The sequence below is a fragment of the Oncorhynchus clarkii genome, chromosome 22, assembly GCF_045791955.1.
Source record: "Oncorhynchus clarkii lewisi isolate Uvic-CL-2024 chromosome 22, UVic_Ocla_1.0, whole genome shotgun sequence".
NCBI classification, from domain to species: domain Eukaryota; kingdom Metazoa; phylum Chordata; class Actinopteri; order Salmoniformes; family Salmonidae; genus Oncorhynchus; species Oncorhynchus clarkii.
The window spans coordinates 5,420,812-5,440,929 of NC_092168.1; the positions used below are offsets into that span (position 1 = coordinate 5,420,812).

The 20,118-nt window shown below is 43.1% G+C and overlaps 1 protein-coding gene across 4 annotated transcripts in view; it reads right to left on the bottom strand.

Annotated features, from left to right (window-relative positions):
- Nucleotides 1–20,118, bottom strand: part of LOC139380214 (collagen alpha-1(XVIII) chain-like) — a 180,166-nt gene that overhangs the window by 53,315 nt on the left and 106,733 nt on the right. For 3 of the 4 annotated variants that reach the window (XM_071122709.1, XM_071122706.1, XM_071122707.1), the window contains 4 exons: nucleotides 19,962–20,045; nucleotides 19,639–19,701; nucleotides 17,611–17,679; nucleotides 14,552–14,633 (listed from right to left, as the gene is read on the bottom strand). In XM_071122709.1, coding sequence (XP_070978810.1) covers nucleotides 14,552–14,633; nucleotides 17,611–17,679; nucleotides 19,639–19,701; nucleotides 19,962–20,045 — 298 coding nt within the window. The remainder of the gene's footprint in view (nucleotides 1–14,551; nucleotides 14,634–17,610; nucleotides 17,680–19,638; nucleotides 19,702–19,961; nucleotides 20,046–20,118) is intronic. The other variant, XM_071122710.1, reaches the window with a different exon arrangement.

The following is a 20,118-nucleotide window of genomic DNA, read 5'->3' on the forward strand; positions in this document are numbered from 1 at the left end:
AAATTGCACTGATAAACAATGGGGAATTGAAGCCTACTCGTCCTTCTGCAGCTTGCCTGCCAAAGCATGCTTATCCCAACCAAGCACTCAAGCTAACTGGCTAAAGTTGGCTAGCTAGCTACGTCCAGACACAAATGAGAGAACATCTCACTGTAAATCTATGGCAGAACCCAAGGGGCTTGATTTTTCAAGCTCTCCCTGTAGATTTTGCGGTGAAGTAGTGTTCCCCCCCATTTTACTTGCCGCAGCAGAGCTGGTTAGGCTATTTACATATTATCAAGAGAAGAGAGTGCTTGGAAATTGGAGTAGATAGCCAGAGTGAATTTGTGAATGCAAGAGATATGCTAAGTGTATAACATTCTTTCAAGTTGTTGCTAGCTAACCAAATGCATCTCTAGCTGTCTATAATCACTGAAAATCCATGAGGAAAAAAAAGTCAGTCACTCACCCAATCACTTTTAAAAAATTAAGGAAACAAGGAGGCAGCTATTTCCTGTGGCGACCTGTAATTCCAGGCAAAAACCCACCTGCGTTGAGCCTTACCTGTTTAGTTAAAAAAATATATATATACAGTTGAAGTCGGAAATTTTAATACAATTAGGTTGGAATCATTAAAACTTGTTTTTCAACCACTCCAAAAATGTCTTTGTTTGCAAAAAGATTTCACTTATAATTCACTTCATCACAATTCCAGTGGGTCAGAAGTTTAAATACACTAAGTTGACTGTGCCTCTAAACAGCTTGGAAAAGTCCAGAAAATTATGTCATGGCTTTAGAAGCTTCTGATAGGCTAATTGACATCATTTGAGTCAATTGGAGGTGTACCTGTGGATGTATTTCAAGGCCTACCTTAAAACCCAGTGCCTTTTTTGCTTGATATCATGGGAAAATCAAAATAAATCAGTCAAGACCTCAGAAAAAAAATTGTAGACCTCCGCAAGCCTGGTTCATCCTTGGAAGCAATTTCCAAACACCTGAAGGTAACACGTTCATCTGTACAAACAATAGTATGTAAGTATAAACACCATGGGACCACGCAGCCGTCATAAAGCTCAGGAAGGAGACGCATTGTCTCCTAGAGATGAATGTACTTTGGTGTGAAAAGTGCAAATCAATCCCAGAACAACAGCAAAGGACCTTGTGAAGATGCTGGAGGAAACAAGTACAAAAGTGTCTAAATCCACAGTAAAACGAGTCCTATATCAACATAACCTGAAAGGCCGCTCAGCAAGGAAGAAGACACTTCTCCAAAACCGCTATAAAAAAGCCAGACTACGGTTCGCAACTGCACATGGGGACAAAGATCATACTTTTTGGAGAAATGTCCTCTGGTCTGATGAAACAAAATAGAACTGTTTGGCCATAATGACCATCGCTATGTTTGGAGGAAAAAGGGGGCGGCTTACAAGCCGAAGAACAACATCCCAACCGTGAAGCACAGGTAGGAAAATTGTGGATATTTTGAAGCAACATCTCAAGACATCAGTTAAAGCTTGGTCGCAAATGGGTCTTCCAAATGGACAATGACCTCAAGCATACTTCCAAAGTTGTGGCAAAATGACTTAAGGACAACAAAGTCAAGGAATTGGAGTGGCCATCACAAAGCCCTGACCTCAATCCTATAGAACATTTGTGGGCAGAACTGGAAAAGGCGTGTGCGAGCAAGGAGGCTTACATACCTGACTCAGTTACACCAGCTCTGTCAGGAGAAATGGGCCAAAATTCACCCAACTTATTGTGGGAAGCTTGTGGAAGGCTACCCAAAACATTTGACCCAAGTTAAACAATTTAAAGGTAATGCTACCAAATACTAATTGAGTGTATGTAAACTTCTGACCCACTGGGAATGTGATGAAATAAATAACATCTGAAATAATTCATTCTCTCTACTATTATTCTGACATTTCACATTCTTAAAATAAAGTGGTGATCCTAACTGACCTAAGACATGGAATTTTTACTAGGATTAAATGTCAGGAATTGTGAAAAACTGAGTTTAAATGTATTTGGCTAAGGTGTACATTAACTTCCAACTTCAACTGTATACACACTACCGTTCAAAAGTTTGGGGTCCCTTAGATATTTCCTTGTTTTTGAAAGAAAATAAAAACATTTTGTCCATTAAAATAACATCAAATTGATCAGAAATACAGTGTAGACATTGTTAATGTTGTAAATGAAGTGAAGAGGCGACTCCGGGACGCTGGTCTTCTAGGCAGACATCCTCTGTCCAGTGTCTGTTCTTTTACCCATCGTAATCTTTTATTTTTATTGGCCAGTCTGAGATATGCATTTTTCTTTGCAACTCCACCTAGAAGGCCAGCATCCCGGAGTCGCCTCTTCACTGTTGACGTTGAGACTGGTGTTTTGCGGGTACTATTTAATGAAGCTGCCAGTTGAGGACTTGTGAGGCGTCTGTTTCTCAAACTAGACACTCTAATGTACTTGTCCTCTTGCTCAGTTATGCACCAGGGCCTCCCACTAATCATTATATTCTGTTTAGAGCTAGTTTGTGCTGTTCTGTTAAGGGAGTAGTCCATGGCATTGCTCGAGATCTTCAGTTTCTTGGCAAATTCTCGCATGGAATAGTCTTAATTTCTCCGAACAATAATAGACTGACGAGTTTCAGAAGAAAGTGCTTTGTTTCTGGCCATTTTGATCCTGTAAACAAACCCGCAAATGCTGATGCTCCAGATACTCAACTAGTCTAAAGAAGGCCAGTTTTATTGCTTCTTTAACCAGAACAACAGTTTTCAGCTGTGCTAACATAATTACAAAAGGGTTTTCTAACGATCAATTAGACTTTTAAAACTATAAACATGGATTAGCTAACACAACATGCCATTGGAACACAGGAGTGATGGTTGCTGATAATGGGCCTCTGTACGTCTATGTAGATATTCTATAAAAAAATCAGCCGTTTCCAGCTACAATAGTAATTTACAACATTAACAATGTCTACACTGTATTTCTGATCAATTAGATGTAAAAAAAACTGTGCTTTTCTTTCAAAATCAAGGACATTTCTAAGTGACCCCAAACTTTTCAACGGTAGTGTCTATATATTTGCCTGTTTTGCATGTTATTTTGGCATTAATACATCACATATCAGTTTGCAAAACAATATAAAAAAATGAATTGTGTTAATAAAGCCGCATACAACATGCTCTCTTTTTTGCTTTCTTGAATAAGGCAGCACCAAACCGCAGGTGTTTCAGCTAGGGATGCATGATATATCGGTGAACATAACGGAATCGGACAATATTAGCTAAAAATGCCAACATCGGTATCGGCCTGATTTCTAGTTTAACGCCGATGTCAAAGCTACCGTGCATACCTTTATAACGTAGGTACATGATGTAATGACGCCACATGAAATGTTGCGCTACAGGTGCAACACAGCATTCCTAACATAGCCCACAAGATCTGCTGTGTGGATGAAAGCAGTCAAAAAGTTGAGCTGTCATTTGAAAGATCAAGAACATTTCAGCGAGACAACTCAAAGGTGAAATCCATTAAAGCCAAGATAATGGAACTCATTGCCCTTGACAGTCAACTGTTCTCTGTCGTGGGTGATGTTGGCTTTCGCCGACTAGTCGGGCACCGGTACACACTACCAAGTGGGCCATTTTCAGATGTTGCCCTACCGGAGTTACACAGTAATACCGTCACTGCTTTTAGCTTCATGACATTCATACACTTTCAAATGCCATTTGGGTCGTTACAGTAGCACTGTCAAAGCTGTACAAAAAAAAGAAAACAAGCAAACACAGTTCACGAAAGATGTGTTTACAATACCGCGTTGGTAATAAAGCATCATTTGTTTGACCGCAACTTCTGGGGTAGCTAGTTTTGGCTTGGAACCTAGCTAGCACCAATACAACCAGCATGAAAACAATGACCAGTAGAAACTGCAGTCATTTTCAGTATTCTTAGCAATGACATAGGAATCCTTGCGAGTAAGTATTAGCTAGGTTGCCACTTGTTGTTCGCCTATTGAAATTGAACTTCAGTTCATGAAAATAATAAATAACGAATAGTTAGCCAGCTACTTAACCCCGTTGACCAAACCTAAGGTTATAGGCAGCCAGTTAGCTTCAACTGGCTAGTGAGGCTCGACTGGACCGGGTTATGTATTGTGAAGCTAGCCACAATAAGGATAAGGCACAATAGTGGAATTTGCAGTTTGCCTTCAAAATAAAAGTATGTAATTGACAGTGATGCAAATATATACAAATAGTGGAATTATGCAATACTTTTATTTTGAAGGCTAACTGTAAAGTCCACTGTTGTGGCTAATGCTTATTGTGGCTAGCTTCACATAGATGGGTCCAACCACCGTTAATCAAATAAGAACTGTCTTATAAATTAGGGTTATTTTAGATAATGAAACCTAGCTATAACTACAGAAACAGATTGTCGTTTTGCCATGTTTTGGGGGAAGAAAATTGTTTGCATCCATGAACTAGCTAGCTTTTTTTATGACCATCACAGTAGGTGCGCGAGACAACTTTACCATCATCACAGCATATCTATCGAGGAATCGTTGTGACACATGAAATACGAGTGATGGTGTAATCAATGTGTAAAAACTACGACAAAAGTTAATGAACGCTTTAAATTATTATGTGACGTGCAGTCAAGTTCAGGCCTGATTGGTCAACAAGCTTTTTTGACACGTCAAAAAGTGTTATTTGACACATCAAAGTCTAAGTGTTATCTTTTTTGACATGCAAAGACCCAAACGGCGTTCCATAGAAATCCTGGTTGAGCATGAAATGACTGAACAAATTAACTACCAAACAGCACAGCAAGTAAGTGAAAGAAATAGGTTTTGATTATGTTTTACTGGTAATGGGCACATACATAAATGCCAACAAAATAACGTTTTGGTCAGTGTGATGTGTGTGTAACCTTTATTTATCTAGGCAAGTCAGTTAAGAACAAATTCTAATTTACAATGATGGCCCGGACGACGCTGTGATACAGCCTGGATTCGAACCAGGGACTGTAGTGACACCTCTTTCACTGAGATGCAGTGCCTTAGACTGCTGCGTCCATGTGTGTGTGTTAACTATTTAACTGTATTAGAATGCTTAAAAGGCCATACATTTAAAAAAATATTGGTTATCGGTATTGTTTTTTGGGGCAAGGAAAATAACAGATATCGGTATTGGTCAAAAATGTCATATCGGTGCATTACTAGTTTCAGCCTAGCTCAGTGCTTTCTGTGGTGGTGGGGCAGCCAGCTGAAAATACAGAGCGTAGGGGTTGACAATGTTCTCTAGTTGCGCCGTGAGTGGCTCATGTCACTCATGGGGACACCACATCACCTCAAAATCTACAGGGAGAGCACGAAAAATCAAGCCCCTTGGGTGCTGCCATAGATTTACATTAGAGTGCCCACCCAATAAGGCTCAAAGTCATTGGCCACAGATCATGTGGCTTTGCTTGAACTGATCATGTCAACATCATACTTTAAAATCTTAGCTAGCAAGCTAGACAAGTAGTCATCGTCATGAATCAAGTCGACAATCTACTGGCAAATCCTTTTCAATCCTTGTCATATGAAGAGGAATTATAGATAAAACATATCGGTGCTCATCGGCCATTGGACATAAACATTACACAACAAGTTGGAAATCACAAATTCAACAATGATTGTTTTTTTAAGAATCAGTGGCAAACTGCAAGTGTTGCAAAGCAATCACTAGCCTGCTATTCAGTGGAGAGGGTGTGTTGTCCAAGTCTGGGTATAAGGGTCTCTTTTCCAAGCTTAAAAGGATAAACATTCACATGCAACACCATGGGCCAGAAAATGTAGAATACACTGGCCATGGTGTCAATCCAGCATGACTTCTGCCATGTTCAAAACAACTGGAAACTCGGAACTGGGAAATCTCAGACTTCATTAAGTTTAAGACAACTGGGAACTCTGGGGGGGAAAAAACAGTTTTGAACAGTCATCGAACTCGTAATTCCAAGTCGGGAACCCGTGCCTCTTTCTAGAACTTCGACCTGAAGATCACTGATGTCAAAATTCAAAATTTTTCTGAGTTCCCAGTTCTCTTAAAAGCACCTTAAATCCAGAGAATGCCAGACTTTGATGGCAAAATTTGCCCACAAGACAGCCGCGTCACCTTCCCGTTCAAGTGAGCACCACACACCATGTCCAAAAATATATTTTATGCTGCTGCATAAATTATTTCATATGCGAGGGAGATACGTATACATACTGTAGCTAAGAAAGTAATACTAACACAATACCCAAACCGGACGCGCACGTGCGCCATCGTGCGCAAATTAATTTTGTCCCTCCCCACCAAACACGATCACGACATGCAGGTTGAAATATCAAAACAAACTCTGAACCAATTATATTAATTTGGGGACAGATCGAAAAGCATGAAACATTTATGGCAATGTAGCTAGCTAGCTTGCAGTTGCTAGCTAATTTGCCCTATTTAGCTAGTTTGCTGTTGCTAGCTAATTTGTCCTGGTATATAAACGCTGAGTTGTTATTTTACCTGAAATGCACAAGGTCCTCTACTCCGACAATTAATCCACACATAAAACGGTCAACCGAATCATTTATTTCCATCTCTCCTCCTTCCAGGCTTTTTCTTCTTTGGACTTTATTTTGCGATTGGCATCTAACTTTCATAGGTGTATTACCACGACCGAGCACCCTCAGTTCATCTTTCAATCACCCATATGGGTATAACCAATGAGGAGATGGCATGTGGGTATCTGCTTCTATAAACCAATGAGGAGATGGGAGAGGCAGGACTTGCATCGCGTTCAGCCTCACAAATAGAACTGACTTCTATTTTAGCGCTTGGCAACACAGACGCTCGCGCGAGCAGTGTGGGTGCAATGATTGAATAACATGTATGTGTACATTTATTTTGGTGTGGTCAGCATGTTGTGTAGTAAGCTTTTAGTAGCCCATGTGCCTCACCCTAATAATTTGGTCCCTTTCCCCCTCATAACATAGCCTGCTGTTCTGACTTGGTGGTGCACAGCCTATAGCCTGTTTCAGACAAATGTCATCATCGAATATTCATTGTCTGCTTATATGCCTCTTTTATTTATCCTACGGTTCTGACTTGGTGTAAAGGGAGATTACTGTAAGAACAGCCCATATTCTGAATTCTGTCGCTGTACATTTCAAAAGTGCTGAACAAATAATTATATTGACTATGTCCGTATTAGCTCGCTCATTAATGTCTTCATCGAAATTACGGAGTGCCTTTTATCCGCTCATCGTTCCCTTATGCCATAGTTCGTACATCTTAATTTTCAGTAGAAATCACATTTGTTTAAGCAAGTCAGCCATATCAGCTATGTTTTTTAAAAAGGCAGCAAATGAGACTAAATTAACTGTTTCGCTGCCAGACAAGGCCCCGCTAATAGCCAGGTGTAGCTGTGGTAAGCATTCACTCCATTGTGCTGAAAAAAAGCTCTGTGGTTGGGACGGCTTTATGTAGACCCTAACAGATTGTGGGCACCATTTGACACCGTTATAGTGGAATTAATGTATTGTTTATTGTTGTGTTGGGTGGTGTAGTGGATTTTCTGGCATGCATCTAAAAACATTTTGGGGAGTTAGCCCCACCAAGATTTACATGCTACACTGTCCATTTCAGACTATTGAGATGACACCCCAGCTGTTCTGTTGCCCTCAGTAACCCACCTTGCGGTCCTGGATCACCAGGATTGGACTCCACGTTCACAAAAAATGTTCACAAAAAATGAAAAACTTAAATGTTGTGAGTCAATAAGTATTCAACCCCTTTCTTATGGCAAACCTAAATAAGTTCAGGAGTAAAGACTTGCCATAATAAGCTTGGTCTCACTGTGTGCAATAATTGTGTTTAACATGGTTTTTGAATGACCACTTCTTCTCTTGACCCCACACATACACTATATAAACAGAAGTATGTGGACCCCCTTTAATTTTGTTACGGCTCTCGTTGGTGGCAGGAAGAGTGGACCAAAGCGCCGCGTGGAAAGTGTTTATGATTATTTTATTTCAACAAACACAAAATAACAAACGTGAAAACGAAAGCGCACAGTTCTGTCAGGCAGAAACACTAAACAGAAAACAAGATCCCACAAAACCCAAAAGGAAAATTACAACTTATATTTGATCCCCAATCAGAGACAACGATAGACAGCTGCCTCTGATTGGGAAACACACACGGCCAAAAACAAAGAAATAGAAAACATTTTACGTGCGTAAAATCAGGCAAACCTCCATGCAATCTCAATAGACAAACATTCAAACATAAAGATATAAAACTGTATTTTTTTGTGAAGAATCAACAACAAGTGGGACACAATCATGAAGTGGAACGACATTTATTGGATATTTCAAACTTTTTTAACAAATCAAAAACTGAAAAATTGGGCGTGCAAAATTATTATTATTAATACTTTCGCAAGGCACTGTAGGATGCTACCTTTCCAACAAGTCAGTTGTTAAAATTTCTGTCCTGCTAGCGCTGCACTGTAAGTGTTGTTATTCTGAAGTGGAAACTTTTAAGAGCAACAACGGCTCAGCCACGAAGTGGTAGGCCACACAAGTTCACAGAAAAGGGACCGCTTAGTGTGAAGTGCGTAGAATATAAAAATCGTCTGTCCTCGGTTGAAACACTCCCTACTGAGTTCCAAACGGTCTCTGGAAGCAACGTCAGCACAATAACTGTTCTTCGGGAGCTTAAAGAAATGGGTTTCCATGACCGAGCAGCCACACACAAGCCTAAGACCACAATGTGAATGCCAAGCATTGGCTGGAGTGGTGTAATGCTCCCCACCATTGGACTCTGGAGCAGTGGAAACGTGTTCTCTGGAGTGATGAATCACGCTTCACCATGTGGCAGTCCGACGGACAAATCTGGGTTTGACGGATGAGAGGAGAACGCTAACTGGCCCAATGCATGGATCCCATGCAGCGACCAAAAAAAACGACTCCGAAAAAGAGGGAAACGAGGCGGTCTTCTGGTCAGACTCCGGAGACGGGCACACCGTGCACCATTCCCTAGCATTCTTCTTGCCAATGTCCAGTCTCTTGACAACAAGGTTGATGAAATCCGAGCAAGGGTAGCATTCCAGAGGGACATCAGAGACTGTAACGTTCTTTGCTTCACGGAAACGTGGCTTACTGGAGAGACGCTATCCGAAGCGGTGCAGCCAACAGGTTTCTCCACGCATCGCGCAGACAGGAAAAAACATCTTTCTGGTAAAAAGAGGGGCGGGGGCGTATGCCTTATGACTAACGTGACATGGTGTGATGAAAGAAACATACAGGAACTCAAATCCTTCTGTTCACCTGATTTAGAATTCCTCACAATCAAATGTAGACCGCATTATCTACCAAGAGAATTCTCTTCGATTATAATCACAGCCGTATATATCCCCCCCCCCAAGCAGACACATCGTTGGCTCTGAATGAACTTTATTTGACTCTTTGCAAACTGGAAACCATTTATCCGGAGGCTGCATTCATTGTAGCTGGGGATTTTAACAAGGCTAATCTGAAAACAAGACTCCCCAAATTTTATCAGCATATCGATTGCGCAACCAGGGGTGGAAAGACCTTGGATCATTGTTACTCTAACTTCCGCGACGCATATAAGGCCCTGCCCCGCCCCCCTTTCGGAAAAGCTGACCACGACTCCATTTTGTTGATCCCTGCCTACAGACAGAAACTAAAACAAGAGGCCCCCACGCTGAGGTCTGTCCAACGCTGGTCCGACCAAGCTGACTCCACACTCCAAGACTGCTTCCATCACGTGGACTGGGACATGTTTCGTATTGCGTCAGACAACAACATTGACGAATACGCTGATTCGGTGTGCGAGTTCATTAGAACGTGCGTTGAAGATGTCGTTCCCATAGCAACGATTAAAACATTCCCTAACCAGAAACCGTGGATTGATGGCAGCATTCGTGTGAAACTGAAAGCGCGAACCACTGCTTTTAATCAGGGCAAGGTGTCTGGTAACATGACCGAATACAAACAGTGCAGCTATTCCCTCCGCAAGGCTATCAAACAAGCTAAGCGTCAGTACAGAGACAAAGTAGAATCTCAATTCAACGGCTCAGACACAAGAGGCATGTGGCAGGGTCTACAGTCAATCACGGACTACAGGAAGAAATCCAGCCCAGTCACGGACCAGGATGTCCTGCTCCCAGGCAGACTAAATAACTTTTTTGCCCGCTTTGAGGACAATACAGTGCCACTGACACGGCCTGCAACGAAAACTTGCGGTCTCTCCTTCACTGCAGCCGAGGTGAGTAAGACATTTAAACGTGTTAACCCTCGCAAGGCTGCAGGCCCAGACGGCATCCCCAGCCGCGCCCTCAGAGCATGCGCAGACCAGCTGGCCGGTGTGTTTACGGACATATTCAATCAATCCCTATACCAGTCTGCTGTTCCCACATGCTTCAAGAGGGCCACCATTGTTCCTGTTCCCAAGAAAGCTAAGGTAACTGAGCTAAACGACTACCGCCCCGTAGCACTCACTTCCGTCATCATGAAGTGCTTTGAGAGACTAGTCAAGGACCATATCACCTCCACCCTACCTGACACCCTAGACCCACTCCAATTTGCTTACCGCCCAAATAGGTCCACAGACGATGCAATCTCAACCACACTGCACACTGCCCTAACCCATCTGGACAAGAGGAATACCTATGTGAGAATGCTGTTCATTGACTACAGCTCGGCATTCAACACCATAGTACCCGCCAAGCTCGTCATCAAGCTCGAGACCCTGGGTCTCGACCCCGCCCTGTGCAACTGGGTACTGGACTTCCTGACGGGCCGCCCCCAGGTGGTGAGGGTAGGCAACAACATCTCCTCCCCGCTGATCCTCAACACTGGGGCCCCACAAGGGTGCGTTCTGAGCCCTCTCCTGTACTCCCTGTTCACCCACGACTGCGTGGCCACGCACGCCTCCAACTCAATCATCAAGTTTGCGGACGACACAACAGTGGTAGGCTTGATTACCAACAACGACGAGACGGCCTACAGGGAGGAGGTGAGGGCCCTCGGAGTGTGGTGTCAGGAAAATAACCTCACACTCAACGTCAACAAAACTAAGGAGATGATTGTGGACTTCAGGAAACAGCAGAGGGAACACCCCCCTATCCACATCGATGGAACAGTAGTGGAGAGGGTAGCAAGTTTTAAGTTCCTCGGCATACACATCACAGACAAACTGAATTGGTCCACTCACACAGACAGCATTGTGAAGAAGGCGCAGCAGCGCCTCTTCAACCTCAGGAGGCTGAAGAAATTCGGCTTGTCACCAAAAGCACTCACAAACTTCTACAGATGCACAATCGAGAGCATCCTGGCGGGCTGTATCACCGCCTGGTACGGCAACTGCTCCGCCCTCAACCGTAAGGCTCTCCAGAGGGTAGTGAGGTCTGCACAACGCATCACCGGGGGCAAACTACCTGCCCTCCAGGACACCTACACCACCCGATGTCACAGGAAGGCCATAAAGATCATCAAGGACATCAACCACCCGAGCCACTGCCTGTTCACCCCGCTATCATCCAGAAGGCGAGGTCAGTACAGGTGCATCAAAGCTGGGACCGAGAGACTGAAAAACAGCTTCTATCTCAAGGCCATCAGACTGTTAAACAGCCACCACTAACACTGAGTGGCTGCTGCCAACACACTGACACTGACTCAACTCCAGCCACTTTAATAATGGGAATTGATGGGAAATGATGTAAATATCACTAGCCACTTTAAACAATGCTACCTTATATAATGTTACTTACCCTACATTATTCATCTCATATGCATACGTATATACTGTACTCTATATCATCGACTGTATCCTTATGTAATACATGTATCACTAGCCACTTTAACTATGCCACTTTGTTTACATACTCATCTCATATGTATATACTGTACTCGATACCATCTACTGTATCTGCCTATGCTGCTCTGTACCATCACTCATTCATATATCCTTATGTACATATTCTTTATCCCCTCACACTGTGTACAAGACAGTAGTTTTGGAATTGTTAGTTAGATTACTTGTTGGTTATTACTGCATTGTCGGAACTAGAAGCACAAGCATTTCGCTACACTCGCATTAACATCTGCTAACCATGTGTATGTGACAAATAAAATTTGATTTGATTTGATTTGATTTGCATAGTGCCAACTGTAAAGTTTGGTGGAGGAGTAATAATGGTCTGGGGCTGTTTTTCATGGTTTCGGGCTAGGCCCCTTAGTTTCAGTGAAGGTAAATCTTAACGCTGCAGCATACAATGCCGTTCTAGACGATTCTGTGCTTCCATTGTGGCAACTGTTTGGGGAAGGCCCTTTGCTTTTTCAGCAAGACAATGCCAACCTGCACAAAAGTAAGGTCCATACAAAAATGGTTTGTCAAGATTGGTGTGGAAGAACTTGACTGGCCTACACAGAGCCTTGACCTCAACCCCATCGAAAACCTTTGAATTGGAACGCCGACTGCGATCCAGGCCTAATCGCCCAACATCAGTGCCTGACTTCACTAATGCTCTTGTGGCTGAATGGAAGCAAGTCCTCGCAGCAATGTTTCAATATCTAGTGGACAGCCTTCCCAGAAGAGTGGCGGCTGTTATGGCAGCAAAACTCTATATTAATACCCATGATTTTGGAAAGAGATGTTGGACGAGCAGGTGTCCACATAATTGTACACTACATGACCAAAAGTATGTAAGGTCCCTCAGTCAAGCAGTGAATTTCAAACACAGATTCAACCACAAAGACCAGGGAGGTTTTCCAATGTCTCACAAAGAAGGGCACCTATTGGTAGATGGGTAAATAAAAGTACACATTGAATATCTCTTTGAGCATGGTGAAGCTATTAATTACACTTTGGAGGGTGTATCAATACACCTAGTCAATACAAAGGTATAGGTGTCCTTAACTCAGTTGCCGAAGAAGAAGGAAACCGCTATGGATTTCCCCATGAGGCCAATAGTGACTTTAAAAAAAATGTATTTATTTTATTTTACCTTTATTTAACTAGGCAAGTCAGTTAAGAACAAATTCTTATTTTCAATAACGGCCTAGGAACAGTGGGTTAACTGTTCAGGGGCAGAACGACTTGCACCTTGTCAGCTCAGGGATTTGAACATAGGCATCATTTACATATGAAGCATATGTGTTTAGTGAGTCCACCAGATCAGAGGTAGTAAGAATGACCAGGGTTGTTCTCTTGATAGATGTGTGAATTGGACCATTGTCTGTCCTGCTAAGCATTCAAAATGCACTTTTGGTGTCAGGTAAAATGTATGGAGTAAAAAAGTACATTATTTTCTTTAGGAATGTAGTGATGTGTCACACCCTGATCTGTTTCACCTGTCCTTGTGATTGTCTCCACCCCCTCCAGGTGTCGCTTATTTTCCCCAGTGTATTTATCCCAGTTTCTTGTCTCTCTGTGCCAGTTCGTCTTGTATGTTTGTCAACTCAAATCAGTTGTTTTTTTCGTGTTCTCCTTTTTCTCTACTCTTCACTAGTCCTCCAGGTTTTGACCCTTGCCTGTTTTCTGGACTCCATTCCCACCTGCCTGACCATTCTGACTGCCCTGACCTCGAGCCTGCCTGCCCTTCGGTACCTACTGTACTCTGAACTGTTTTTGACCTTTTGCCTGTACACGATCATTCTCTTGCCTACCCCTTTTTGGAATAATAAACATCTAAGACTCCAACCATCTGCCTCCTGTGTATCGCCGTGTGCCCTTATAGTGAAGTAAAAGTTGTCAAAAATTGAAATTACAAGGGAAAGTACAGATACCACAAAAAACTACTTAAGTAGTAGTTTAAAGTATTTTTTACTTAATTACTTTTCACCACTGAAAATAACCAGTAGTCTACCTAAATCATGAAAATGAAGTGTCATCACACATAGCATGCATATGGTATGGTAACCATGAATTTTTCTCATAATATCATAACCATCATGTCAAATTTGGTCATGTCAATATTGATCAATTGTCCACTGTTACTACATAAAAATATAATACAGCTGCATGTAACACATTGCTAACAGTTTATAATAACTTTTTACAAGCCAATAATAGATAATTTACAAGGCATGTGCTAATGACTTACACATGTTACACAAATCACACGTCTTATAAATGATGCTCGGGGGGTTGGATTGTGTATAAAGACACATTTCTGTTTTATAAGTTAATGGATAATAAAGTACATCTTATCTTATATTAATATTACTATAAAGTGCTACAAACACATCTACAATAGTCAACCAATGTGACTAGTGGTCTTGCAAACCCATACAACATTCTGTCTTGTCTAGACCAGGACTCTCCAACTCTGTTCCTGGAAAGCTACCGTCCTGTAGGTTTTCGCTCCAACCCTAATCTAGTGCAGCTGATTCCAATAATAAGCTTGTTGATAAGCTGAATCAAGTTATTTACAACTGGGTTTAAAACCTAAAGTAGGGTAGCTTTCCAGACACAGGGCTGGGGAGTCCTGATCTAGACTATGACCTTACTGAACTCACCAGTCTCTTTCTTGGGAGACACCTCTGGTTGTTGCCGGGTCACTGGGGGCTGCTGAATCGGGCGTGACGACGGAGGGGTAGTCTGGAGAAAGACGTTAAAACAGCATTGAAAAACACATGAGTATTTGTAGATCTTACACAAAGAAAACCATGTTCATGTTTTTGTTGTTAGTAATAATATGACCTAATATGACCATACAAATACATCCAACTCCAAGGACAACTCTAAGTTGGCTTCCCAACTGGGTCAGGGTCAAAAGACCATAACACCAAGACATGCTGACCTCTCACCATTACCAATAACAGGGAGATTAACCTTGGGGGTATGATGTCAATCATTTCAGACTCCACTGTATGTACTATATGTTATGTGTTTTATTTTTGTTATGGCGTAATCATACGTGCTAATGGTTGGCAGACTAGCACAGACTAGACGGTGTCCATTATGTAATTTCCTCTCGGGCTAGCTTACCCTAAACAAATTGATACCGATTACCAAGCAAACACACTCTCTCTTCCCCTCTGTGAGGTAGTCTCTACAGTGGTGTTGCAAAGAGCTGTGATGGTGGCGCCAAGTTTATGTGCGCCCATTATGAATATACAACAGTGAGTTGGCAGATGGTGGGTGTACTTTCTCCCACTGGGAGTGGATGGGATGGCGCCAAGCAGCAGGTATTTTGGTTGGGAGGAACATGTCTGGCAACAGGAATGTGACCCGTTTTGGGCTCCAGCTCTTAAGATAGTGGTCAGAGTGGAGGAGATGGTGTGTGTGTGCACATGTTTCAGTGTGTGTGTCTGGGTGTAAGTGTCAGGGTCTGTGTGTGTGTGTGTGTGTGTGTGTACATGTTTCAGTGTGTGTGTCTGGGTGTAAGTGTCAGGTTGTGTGTGTTGGGGAGTAGAGACAAGGAAGAACTGCCAAAGATCTGTCATCACTGCTAGCGCTCTACAGATCAGCAGAGGGGAAGAGGGGAGGCCATTTCCAGACTCACCCCCCTCAGTGAGAGGAAGATAACACCTAACACCCCCGTTTTCTAAACTCATTCTTCACCAGGTGACACGCCTCACATTGTCACCTGTGGAATCTGAGAGGGGAGTACTGGGTGGGACAGATGAATGGATAGATGGATGGAGGGGGGCAATTTGAAATAAAAAGTATGTAATTCTTCACAAAATTAAGCAGTTTCCTCTGTGGGCAAACATTCTTCCTTTTGTAGGGCCTGAAGTTGACTGTGTGAAGAATTTGACTCGTGACTGTTGACAGATCCAAGGGGATATATATATAATAAAACAGACCTGCATGTATACTCCCATGCATTCATCGTTTCTGAGAGGTGGGAGTGAAGAGGGTGGGGACAGACGAGGCACTTGGTGGTGATGGATTTGAAAAACACAACTTAATTTAACCATAGAAGGCACAAGCCCAATTTTGCCCGATGCAGATTTAAACTTGTCTGCTATATGTTCTCTGAACAAAACTATTTAGACCACAAAGCTGATGCAACAAGGTAAAGTTGGCACAAGGACCAGATTCACACACCGAATACACACACGCCTAATCCCGGACTCCACATGAGATTCGAGACACAATTGTGTGAGAAATGTAATGAAATAAGAAGTCTGTTTACTTTACTGTCACGAGCTGAGTCTTAAAAGAAAACAAATCTCACACAATATTAAATTATACGCACTTTCACCCAGACAATTGCGTAATGGGAGTTTCCAAGTTTTCTTAAGCTTGACAGTAGGTAACTCATTCTACCAAAAGCTGTTTAATGGAGCAGAAACGATGTTGTCGCTTTTTTCTGCAGTGCGGATTTGAGTGAAATCCTGCCCTTAGTGCACTGTGTAATGATGACAACTCACAAGTCCTTCAATCACACACAAATCCACCGTCAGTCGCACAACAGAAAGTTTCCTCAGATAACTCTGCGTTTCCTTCTTTGCTTTCCCAAGCTTGAGCGGGAGTCAGACAGGCTAAAACTCAGACAGGCATTATATGTTGCAATGAAACAACTTGATGGAAAGTCAAAGTCAACAGTATGTTGGGTAACAGCTGTTCCATACGATGCTAATAAACACGTCGGGAGGATGGAAAGCCCGTGTGAAGTGGCACAAGGCTTCAAAGTTGGCCTGTGCACCTGGAGCCCGGTGGAACCTACAAGGTCTGGCAGGCCAAAGACAGGCCAACTTCCCCCGTCATCTCTTTCCGTTACCTCCCTATTCCTGTTCTCTCAACTTTTAAGTCTGATTGAGAAACCAGTCAAAATAACAAAACAGGAACTTTGGCGATATCGTCGCCGTGAGCTGGATCAGACACATCTGGCTGTCTACCTAGTCTTCCACTGTAATTGGACCGGCGTGCCCCGACAGTGCCGTTATATGGAGGCTCGAGGTTGTGCTGCAACCTTTGCTTATTGTAGAGGGTATTGTAATATCATAAAATGCATGGTCCACGTCTGTGTGTTTGTGTGGGGGAGATGATGCTCGTGTTAGTTTAGGACATTGTCCAGGTGATGACCCACAGCGAAACCGGCCATATACATTCCCCACTACCCCCTCCCCATACAGCTCCCTACTCGGTTTCAATGTTGACCATATGTTAAAAGTACATGACTGTGGATGGTTACATCTCAAATTGCACCCTATTCCCAACATACAGTAGTGCACTATAGTTCCCTACATCCCTACTAAATAATGCATAGTCACTTTAATAAGTCTACCTACATGTACATATTACCTCAATTACCTCGACTAACCAGTGCCCCCGCAATTGTTATTTTACTGCTGCTCATTAATTATTTGGTACTTTTATTTCTTACTCTTTTTTAGGTATTTTCTTAAAACTGCATTATTGGTTAAGGGCTTGTAAGTAAGCATTTCACTGTAAGGTCTACCTACACCTGTTGTTTTCGGTGCATGTGACAAATACAATTTGATTTGATTTGTGTCCGCCGCTCACGAGAAGGGAGTGAAGTCCTGACACATCAAAAGGTGAAAAATTCACATGCTTGTGAGTGAACGGCAACATATACAGATAAAATGGATTTCAGGGCACATACCGTAACTGTCGGTCTGTCGTCCTCAACCCACACATATTTTTGTACCTCCGCGTCCCATTTGAAAGTACCCTATGGGGAGAGTAAGACAAAGGAGGCTCTACAACAACTGCGCAAAAAATATAAACACAACAAAAAACAATTCCTAAGATTTTACAGCGTTATGAGGAAATTAGTCAATTGTAATTAATTAGGCCGTAATGTATGGATGACTGGGAATACAGTACTTAAAAAAGGTAGGGACATGGATCAGAAAACCAGTCAGTATCTGGTGATATCACCATTTGCCTCATGCAGCAGGACACATCTCCTTCACATAGAGTTGATCAGGCTGTTGATTGTGGCCTGTGGAATGTTGTCCCACTCCTCTTCAATGGCTGTGCGACATTGCTGGATATTGACGGGAACTGGAGCATCCAAAACATGCTCAATGGGTGACATGTCTGGTGAGTATGCAGGCCATGGCAGAACTGGGCCATTTTCAGCTTGCAGGAATTGTGTACAGATCCTTGAGGAATGTTGCCGGGCATTATCTTTCTGAAACATTAGGTGATGGCAGCGGATATTTTTATTTATTTTATTTCACCTTTATTTAACCAGGTAGGCCAGTTGAGAACAAGTTCTCATTTACAACTGCGACCTGGCCAAGATAAAGCAAAGCAGTGCGACAAAAACAACAACACAGAGTTACACATAAGCAAACGTACAGTCAATAGCACAAAAAATATATATAAATGATGAATGGCACGATGAATGGATGAATGGCACGACAATGGGCCTCAGGATCTGGTCACGGTATCTCTGTACATTCAAATTGCCATCGATAAAATGCAATTGTGTTTGTTGTCCCTTGCAAATGCCTGCCCTACCATGAACCCACCGCCACCATGGGGCACTCTGTTTACAACGTTGACATCAGCAAACCGCTTGCCCACATGACGCCATACACGTGGTCTGCGGTTGTGAGGCCGGTTGAATGTGCTTACGGTAGAGAAATTAACGTTACATTTTCTGGCAGGATCACTGGTGGACATTCCTGCAGTCAGCATGCCAATTGCACGCTCCCTCAAAACTTGAAACATCTGTGGCATTGTGTTGTGTGACAAAACTGCACATTTTAGAGTGGCCTTTTATTGTCCCCAGCAAAAGGTGCACCTGTGTGATGATCATGCTGTTTAATCAGCGTCTTGATATACCACACCATTCAGGTGGATGGATTACATAGGCAAAGGAGAAATGCTCACTAACAGGGATGTAAACAAATTCGTGCACAAAATTTGAGAGAAATATGCTTTTTGGGCGTGTGGAAAATTTCTGGGATCTTTTATTTCAGCTCATGAAACCTACACTATACATGTTGCATTTATATTTTTGTTCAGTGTTGTAAAAACCCATCATGTGGTGAACCAAACCTACAACCAGTACATAGCCAAGCCTTGCTGCTCACACTCTCTGACCTTTGAAACGTCACGGATAACCTGGTTTTAACCTTCATTTGAACATAAAAATGTCAAACGGGGCCTCCCGGGTGGCGCAGTGGTTAAGGGCGCTGTACTGCAGCGCCAGCTGTGCCATCAGAGTCCTGGGTTCGCGCCCAGGCTCTGTCGTAACCGGCCGCGACCGGGAGGTCCGTGGGGCGACGCACAATTGGCCTAGCGTCGCCCGGGTTAGGGAGGGCTTGGTCGGTAGGGGTGTCCTTGTCTCATCGCGCACCAGCGACTCCTGTGGCGGGCTGGGCGCAGTGTACGCTAGCCAAGGTGGCCAGGTGCACGGTGTTTCCTCCGGCGCATTGGTGCGGCTGGCTTCCGGGTTGGATGTGCGCTGTGTTAAAGAAGCAGCGGCTTGGTTGGTTGTGTATCGGAGGACGCATGACTTTCAACCTTCGTCTCTCCCGAGCCCGTACGGGAGTTGTAGCGATGAGACAAGATAGTAGCTACTACAACAATTGGATACTACGAAATTGGGGAGAAAAAGGGGTAAAATTCAAAAAAAAAAAAAAAAAAAAAAAAAAAACAAGTCAAACGATCATACCGAGCCTTTCTTCTTCCCGTCCAGTTTCCCTTCCACATCTCCGCTTCCGCCATCTCCTGAAGCCTGGGCGGGGAGAGACCAGGGGTGTATTCATTAGTGCAAACCCGTAGCAAAACGTTTTGCAATGAAAAACTAATGTTTCTTCAGGTAGGTCCCTTCCGATTTCAGCCCCTTTGCTTCTGTTTGGTTGCTATTGTTCCCTCTAATTTCCCAAGTTCCCTCTAAGTTTAAGCCACCCCATATCCTGCTAAGGCAACAACTGTATAAGCGCTACGCTGCCCCACCTATGTTAATGTATGGGTGGCGGGTCAAGGGTCACTTACCACATCCGAGTCGTCCCCTTCCTCCTCACACTGTCTTTCAGCAGCCCGGGGGTTTCCAACAACCCTCAGCTCCCCAATCACCCCCTATGAAGGAAAACACACACAGGCAAGCGCATATACGCAGGCAGACACACACACAGACAGTTGTCAATACATG